Source organism: Vollenhovia emeryi, unplaced genomic scaffold, assembly GCF_000949405.1.
Source record: "Vollenhovia emeryi isolate VEMERY1.0 unplaced genomic scaffold, V.emery_V1.0 DF939373.1, whole genome shotgun sequence".
NCBI lineage: Eukaryota > Metazoa > Arthropoda > Insecta > Hymenoptera > Formicidae > Vollenhovia > Vollenhovia emeryi.
In genome coordinates this window covers 16,442-24,729 of record NW_011966993.1, presented here as the reverse complement: position 1 = coordinate 24,729, position 8,288 = coordinate 16,442, and the positions used below count along the sequence as shown (strand labels likewise).

General features: G+C 43.6%; 2 protein-coding genes across 3 annotated transcripts in view; one reads left to right on the top strand and one right to left on the bottom strand.

Annotated features, from left to right (window-relative positions):
- LOC105558159 (probable cytochrome P450 305a1) overlaps positions 1 to 3,912 on the top strand; it is an 11,225-nt gene extending 7,313 nt beyond the window's left edge. The window contains exons 4-8 of the mRNA XM_012005712.1: positions 834 to 1,069; positions 1,380 to 1,591; positions 2,173 to 2,259; positions 2,539 to 2,680; positions 2,924 to 3,912. Of these exons, the coding sequence (XP_011861102.1) occupies positions 834 to 1,069; positions 1,380 to 1,591; positions 2,173 to 2,259; positions 2,539 to 2,680; positions 2,924 to 3,147 (901 nt within the window). The 3' untranslated portion in view covers positions 3,148 to 3,912. The remainder of the gene's footprint in view (positions 1 to 833; positions 1,070 to 1,379; positions 1,592 to 2,172; positions 2,260 to 2,538; positions 2,681 to 2,923) is intronic.
- A 72-nt stretch (positions 3,913 to 3,984) lies between these two features.
- Positions 3,985 to 8,288, bottom strand: part of LOC105558160 (probable cytochrome P450 305a1) — a 10,127-nt gene continuing 5,823 nt past the window's right edge. For both annotated transcript variants that reach the window (XM_012005714.1, XM_012005715.1), the window contains exons 4-9: positions 7,542 to 7,782; positions 7,225 to 7,384; positions 7,003 to 7,126; positions 6,609 to 6,789; positions 5,643 to 5,902; positions 3,985 to 5,099 (exon numbers count right to left, since the gene is read on the bottom strand). In XM_012005714.1, coding sequence (XP_011861104.1) covers positions 4,921 to 5,099; positions 5,643 to 5,902; positions 6,609 to 6,789; positions 7,003 to 7,126; positions 7,225 to 7,384; positions 7,542 to 7,782 — 1,145 coding nt within the window. In that variant the 3' untranslated portion in view covers positions 3,985 to 4,920. The remainder of the gene's footprint in view (positions 5,100 to 5,642; positions 5,903 to 6,608; positions 6,790 to 7,002; positions 7,127 to 7,224; positions 7,385 to 7,541; positions 7,783 to 8,288) is intronic.

Below are 8,288 nucleotides of genomic sequence, written 5' to 3'. Positions count from 1 at the left end.
ATTACAGAAAGGTTTCAGAAAGATTTCAATATTTTGAAATTTTAAAAGATGACGCAGTATTTATTAGTCAATCATTGGTTTATTATACTTTTACAAAAGTTGTAAGTTGATTGGCTATCGTATCGTCTTTTAAGTCGCGCGGCAAGCATTTCAACGTTCCATATATGTGACTCAAAAAGCGAGAAAAATCTTTCTGTAATATTCACATTACTTTTTCAAATTTATTGCATATGATAGATTTCTGAAACATTTCTGTTGCATCATTTTATATGACATATTGCAGAATTCTGTCAGACATGTTGAGCATGAAATGTGAAATATCGAAATAATTTTGGAATCTTTCTGAAACCTTTCTGTAACAATTTGTGCTGTATGGGATGTAATTAAGTTTAATTATATACATAATTAAATTTAATTACATATAATAATAGCACACAGTTTGTTAAGCGAAAAATATATATAAATTTATACGAAAAATGTTATCACGCATAAAATATCCAGCTCAACCGTATACTGGCACATTTCCAAAGTATTATTGCATAATCATTTTATTGCAACATTGTTGCAACGTTACGTAGCAATATTTCTGAAGGCGGACATTTTACCGTTGCTGCAAGATTGCAGCAGTGTTGCAGCAACATTTTGCAACATTTCTGCAATATTGCAATGTTGCAAAGAAATATTTCTGCAATGTTGCTGCAATATTGCAATCTTGCAATGTAACATTTCTGCAATCTTCCTGCAATCTTTCTGTGCTGTGTGGGACGTGGCGGAATAATACAATGTAGGCAGTTATTTTCGCGAGATAAAACATGACTTGATATTTTACACAGATTAACGGACGCCCTAGGTGGAATGATTTCGCAGATACCTTTTCTACGTTTCGTGATTCCGGAACTGTCGGGATACAACGAATTAATGAGGATTCTCGAAAGTCTGTGGGGCTTCCTCCACGAGGAGATCAGGATTCACGAGAGGGAATTGTCCTATGATCAGCCGCGTGACCTGATCGATGCGTTCCTTTTGGAGATGTATAAAAACAACGAGAAGGAAGATACAATATTCGATCGTAAGTTGATACGCCGCACAACATGGGACTTGCTTAAACTAATTGTATTCCATTCGATTTATGTCAATTAAATTTTATTTGCGCCCAAAATCACTGCGACGAAGTCGTCCGAGACATTTTCGACAAGTTTCGCTTATCTCGTTGGAATTATGTCTGTAGAACGTTAACTAAAACTAGTAAAAGACACGCGTGTAGTCGTAAATAATTTTCTTCTCCTGAATTGAGTAATTTTTATGTTGTCCGACGACGCAACGACGAAAGAAGTAATAAATCATCGTTGATCCGAACATGCGCATGTTTTATGCCGCAGGCGAGAATTTATTGATATTGTGTCTCGACCTTTTCCTGGCCGGGTCGAAGACGACCACTGACACCTTAGCGACTACGTTTCTCTTCCTGTCGCTGAACCCCGAGTGGTTGAAGATACTTCAAGCCGAGCTGGACAGTGTCGTTGGTAGGTCGCGCGCTCCAACCGAGAATGATTTACCATCCTTGCCAATAACGGAAGCTTTCTTAGCCGAGGTAACATAAAAAAGAGAAATATATTACAAGGATATAGATGTTAGGTACAAACGCGTCGCAACGAAGTGTATAACTTATTGACAGCTAGTATTTTCGAGAGAAATCTCATTGCTGGCAAATATGATGTTATAAGTAAATAATTTTGTATTAAAAATGCTTTCTGAACATATTAAATTTTCTTAATGCAATAATATATCTGATTCTAGTAACAATTCAAGATGTTTAGAAAGAATCCCTTACGGAAGAGCAACGAAGTAATTACTTAAAAAATTACTGTACACATCAGTAATTTCTAACGGTTCAATTACTAATATTCAGTAATTTTCTAGTAATTATTTCGTTACTTTTTCGTAAGGGATGACCGTTGAAAAAGAAAGATTCTTTCGACTTAACACTTTTTGCAGTGTCGTAAATAAGCTTCAATTATAAAACATATAATTATTAAATTATTAAGAATTATTAAGAAAATTATTAAGAAATAAATGACGATAATGCAGAGATAAGATATTTAAGTGCGAAGACACCAACATTCTGGCTGCAACGTACATGACACGGGTATGAAATTTGTATATTTAACGTAGGTGCAAAGGTATCTAATTTTGGCTCCACTCGGCGTACCTCACAGCGCCGCGAAGGACGTTTCTCTAAACGGCTATCGAATACCCAAGGTAATAGATCGGGCTGTGGATAATCGACGAGCTTCGATGTATGAAAATTAACATTTCTAACTCGAGCCTTCTTCGCGCGTATTTCTGAAAGATAAATCGCGCAACGTGATTCGCACCGCCAAGTTCTTTCAGCCCGTTGGTGTACAACGGAAGAAACAAAATATTAGAATATCTGTTTTTGCACATCGAAGCTCGGCGATTAATTGTCGACCGGTGGTTGCGTTAAAAGTTGCGCTTTACTACACGCTTCAAACTTCAAGCGGGTCCATTATTTTGCAGGACACGATTGTTCTCTTCAATTACCACAGCGCTCACAACGACGAGGCGTACTGGGACCAACCGGATAAGTTCCGACCGCAGCGATTTCTAGACGAGCAGGGTCAATTCTGCCGGAGCAACTACAGCATACCTTTCGGTTTAGGTAAATCTCAATAAAGTCGAGGCTACAGGAGAGGCGCGTAATCAACGCGTCGAAATGTAGCCGCTAATGTCCCACTTTCGCAACCATCTCGCAAAAGTCATTTTCTACTCCGGCCTCTCTCCGGATTGCGCAAATTTTTTCAGCCTTCGGCGAAGGTATGCGAGAGAGATAATCAATCCCTCGCCATTGTTTGGGGCTAATCGCGGGAATGCGGGCGGACTGTTTCCCGTTTTTTTTTTCCAGGCAAGAGACGCTGCCTGGGTGAGCAGCTGGCGCGCTCCTCGTTGTTCCTGTACTTCACCTACGTCGTGCATTACTTCGACATGGAGCTCTCGGCCGAGCACGAGCGGCCGAGCCTCAACGGCTACGACGGTTTCACCCTGTCGCCGAAACCGTACTACCTCAGGCTCGCGAGGCGGAGACCCGAACGCGGGGACGATCGCCACGTGACCCGCGCGAGCACATGACGGTACATTTGGACTTCTGCGAAGGGGCTCGATTTCGTCGAACTCGTAAAACGTTCGCGTAAAAGCAAGACTTTCACGGCGTAGAACCAATAAACGCCCGTTCGCAAACGCCGGGGCCGCGCCGCTCGATGCCGCGTATAGGATCGGTTAACGGAAACGAATTTCTTTTTGTTCAAGCCATAACGCGCATAACACATTATACATAATACGAGGCAGGTCGATCGCTAACGCGCGCCGCGTTCGACTCGAGGCGACGATGCCGTGTCTCCATACGTAGCGAAAATACAGAGAGATTCGGGCGCAAGACCGAATAGCTATCTTCAGACCAAAGTCTAAAAGAAATATTTATCTCTGACATCCTTATCAATGAAAGCAGGAGTCGTGTTTCGAAGCACTGACGCCGCCTCGCTCGTTTCTCGCATGGCACGTCCTCTGCGAGCTCCCGAACGCGAGTTCTGACAATTAAATATATATCTTATTCGCGGCACGTGGCGCGTTGTACAACGTTTCATGACTTAAATCCAGCGACGCGCGAAGAAGATGCGATTTCGATTACTTATTCGCGCGGCTTGAAATGCTAGACGCAAGTATGAAAGGTAGATGACAGCCTCGATGGACGGATGTAAGTTAATAGAAATGTGCCGCGTGCATTTCTAGCAATTTACTAGCTCTCACGCGGTCTAATACGAGAAAGACGCGTCGTGTGTTTCACTCGTGGGTCTCTATGGATGCGCAGCCGATATCGCCTTCCGACGCCGGTCGGTTCGTTGTCTCCTTCCAGCGTGGCAGTAAGGCAGAAGTCTTGAAAATAATACTCTAATAAAATCGCAATAAAAATCCTGCTCAATATGCTGTATTTGATACTTTAATTGATTACAAAACTTACATTCATAATGCGACATTGTCTTAGTATCAATTCTTACTTTAAAGAGTCGACGGGGGAAGGCAAGTGCGTGATTTAAACGTGGAAAATATATTCTTTTGTTGAAACGTTTCGACCCATGTTCGGGTCTTCCTCAGTGATTTGATACAACAACTAGAATTCAAAAGATTCGCCTCGACCTTCGATCACGCTGTGCCTTTACTACACTTCTTTTCTCTAAACTGGGATCTACTTCCGGACCATTTTATATTTAATTTAATTCTGATTACTACTTTGTAACAACTCACAGTGAATTTTTGTGAATTCTAGTTGTTGTATCCGATCACTGAAGAAAGCCCGAACATGGGTCGAAACGTTTCAACAAAAGAATATATTTTCCACGTTTAAACCGCGCGCTGTGTTCCCGCATTTATTGGCTCCCATTGCCCATATAGCAATGAACGTCCAGCAACATTGCAGCAACATTGCAATGTTGCTGCAATGTTGCTGCAACGTTGCTGGACGTTCTTGTGCTGTATGGGTGGCCATCCTTCATCGACTCTATTTTTCTTTGGAGCCTTCACCACTCTTCAATTCTTACTTTATTCTATATGCTAATGCTTTTAGCGCTAGTATAACTACTTTGCAAAGTATAAATTTCGAACAAAAGGAGAAGATACAAACTTATATGTAAAATGCGTTTGTATCGTAATCTGTTTCTTTTGTTTCTCTCCCCTTTTTTCTTCCAATATTACCGTATCTGAGAACAATAACGAAACAAAGAGTAACACATTAAAAGAATTGTAGTGCAGCCCGTAGATTGCACTCGTCCATTTGATGAAACTAAACTCGAAACGTGTTTTTTTAATTAAGAGCTCGCTTATCTATCCAATAGTCTGCGATACAATATCTTATCTCGGGACAATTAGCATCTCATAAGGCTTCGGTGAAATTGTCAGTCCAGTCTTCAGGTCCATTCTAATGTATTTTTCCCCTGGCACCGGGAGTAAACGGTACTTCTGCATTACGCTGACAAACAGTAGGAATATAGCCGACTTTGCCAAAGCTTCTCCGGGACATCTTCTCTTTCCTATGTAAGAGAGAAAAAAAACAGAAAGATACATTCCTCTCTCTCGGAAACGGTGAAATACGGATCGACTCACGAGATCACGATCAATTTAATCGCCATCGTTCGCGATTCTTCGGCGCGAGTGTTAAATTAAGAGAGTACCGTTCGCCTTTTTCTTTTTTTTACCGCGAAAGGCATTCCCCACGACCTTCCGGTCGCGCCGCGAAGCACCCGGAAAGAAAACAGGAAAGAGCTATCGTAATTATGTACATACGTTACGATACCGCGGGAATGTCTTAAACGCGATTAAGCACATTAACGACGCACGTGAACGAAGCGATCGTTTCCGCCTTGCAAAACTGCCTGAATTTCTCATGGTTATTATTTCCCCGCGTGAAACGCTCGCGAAATTTCGCTTATTCTTAATAACGAAACAGAGTAGCGCATGAAAAGAATTGTAGCGTAGCCCGCGGGCTGCGCTCGTCAATTTGACGAAACTAAACTCGAAACATGTTTTCTAAACAAGAGAACTTGTAAATGAAAGAACCCTCGTAATTCACTGACCTTTGCCGAACAGTATGATATTTTCCTGGAGCTCGTAGGTGCCAGCCTTGTTTATATACCTCTCCGGTTTGAACGAAGTCGGGTCGGGGAAGTTCTTCGGGTCCATATTGTTCGCATATATGTTCATGAGGACGATGGTGTTCTCCGGTATCTTGTAACCATTGAGGGTCGTGTTACCGAGAACGCGACGTGGCCCGATCATAGGCGTGACGACCCACATGCGTTGACACTCGGTTAATATCGCCTCCGTGAAGGGCATTCTGCAATTAATTTGGAATGTAATAGAGGAGAGTCCCCGCCCAGTGAAAACGCCGAGTCGACGTCAATAGAATACTCGCGTAAACCACACGGTCGGTCTCGCGCGCGCGGCTCTAGCTACATTTTACAATTTTATGGCTTATACTTGGCGTGAGACACTACCGTGTCTCGTGATCGAAGTCGCGTCCCAGCTGTCAGTTTTCGAAAATAATTAAAAGTTTGGGAACTTAATTTTTTGTGTTCAAGTTTTAATAAGTCAACTTGGCAGTTCTCTCCCATAAAATGTTAAAAGTATTCGGAAGGTTGAACGTAGTAATTTAATAGTGTTCTCGCTGGACTGTCACGTGGCAACTCTCCTGATACGAGATAGCGGGGTCTCTAAATTAGTAGGCATCATTTGTTGGTTCCACCGTGAATTTATTGCCCTTAGAGCGAAGTCTTGTTTAGTGGAGAACTCATCGTTAGATCGCGCGTGTGAAAGTCGTTGCAAAAAAGATTTGTAAAATTGGACGCTGAGAACCCGCTGTTTTATATCAGGAGCCTGTCTTGTAAGAGGGGGCTTTTCTCTGTATAAATCGACTGACTAATTTCTCGAATCGGAAAGTGGCAAGAAGAATAATGTCCCTATCCTCCCCTCGAAAACAAATTAGAAAAAGCAATCGCGACTCTTCTTAACGACATAAAGACACAAAGTCACGCCGTTATTACTTGACTCTGTCTTCCAGATTGGGAAACCTTTGGAGACCGATCACGTCGTCGATCTCCTCCTGCAGCTTGCGCTGCACCTCCTGGTGATTGGCCATTTGCAAGAAGAGAATATCCAACGTCGAAGTTGTGTTGGAGGTGCCGGCGATGAAGAAGTCGATCAACGTCACGAGCAGATTGTCATCTGTAAGAAGAATAAAAACAAATAATAAGAGGGGGTTTATCGCGCGTGTGTCGTGCTCGCGACGAGAACCTGGCTTTCTCTCCCGCGAGCGCGGTGCTTTCATTAACGCGACCGACCGGGCACGCCGCGCCGGGAGGAAGCGTTAATTTCTTGGCGAGAATTGTGCTCTCTGGACCGTCGCTCGGCGACAGAGAAGCAACTGGGTCAGCGCACCTGAAAACACGGCGGAGACTTTGTCTCGCTGCGCCTCGCTGTTGTACATCTCGTAGAGGAACATATCGATAAAGTCCGTCTCATTTCCCTTGACATACCGCTCCTTGTGCTCGTTGATGGTGTCCTGCGGAAACACGAGGTGCGGCGCGATCAGTATATAAGTATCGGCGAGCGGGAGGCTGAAATTGACTCGACATCGAGGGCCGGCGAGGGATTACGCACCATTAGGAAGCTCTTGAGCTCGTTGTTCAACGTGACGAGGATGTTGTACCCCGACATCTCCGGCGCGATGTAACGTATCCAGGGGAAAGTGGACAGAATGCCGCCGGTCATATCGAACTGTTGCGCGCGACGGTCCAGCAGATCTATAAACTTCTGCAGCCTGCAAGCAATCGCGGAAACCAAGTGAGAACAATCCGGCGCGAGCCCCGCCGACTTCCTTCCTCGCGAGTACCACCGGAAATAAAAGCGCGGAAGCGAAGGAAGCGGTGGTACACGAGTGTGCCTTTCGATTGTTCCGGCGACGATTTCACGTTTACCTCGGCAGATTCTCGGACGGCTTCCGGCCCGTCACCAGCATCCAGAGAACATTTATCACCGCGGGCGCGATCACGGGCCGTATTTGCCGCACGCCGCCGTCCGCCAGCCTCTGCAGGATAAGCGTCATCTCGTCAACGAGCAGATCCATCATCGCCCGCTTGGCGAAACCGACGCTCCTCAGAGTGCGTACTGTCCAGCCGCGCAATTCTTTCCACTCCGCCCCATCGTTCAGCGTGATACCTGGTTGCAATCATTTCTCATCAATCTAGTGGTCTGGTCCTTAATTACTCTCTAAAATTTGTGGAGTGAAAATACCGCCATGGAGTGAAATGTTTACTCCATTGGAGTTAATATTCACTCTGTTGGAGGAAATATTCACGCCAATAGGGTGAACATTTCACTCCACGGCAGTATTTTCACTCCACAAATTTTAGAGAGTACCTTTCCATCCTTCGCGCGAGTCGAATTTAATTGCTCGAGAGATATCTTCTTCGTAAATCAGATTATTCTTTCACCAGTTTCCCTCGAGACAAATTAGCCCTAGCAGCGCAATATTGGGAAACAATGTAAATCTAGTACCCATACAGCATAAATTGTTGCAGAAAGGTTTCAGAAAGATTTCAAAATTATTTCGATATTTCACATTTCATGCTCAACATTTCTGACAGAATTCTGCAATATGTCATATAAAATGATGCAACAGAAATGTTTCAGAAATCTATCATATGCAATATATTTGAAAAAAT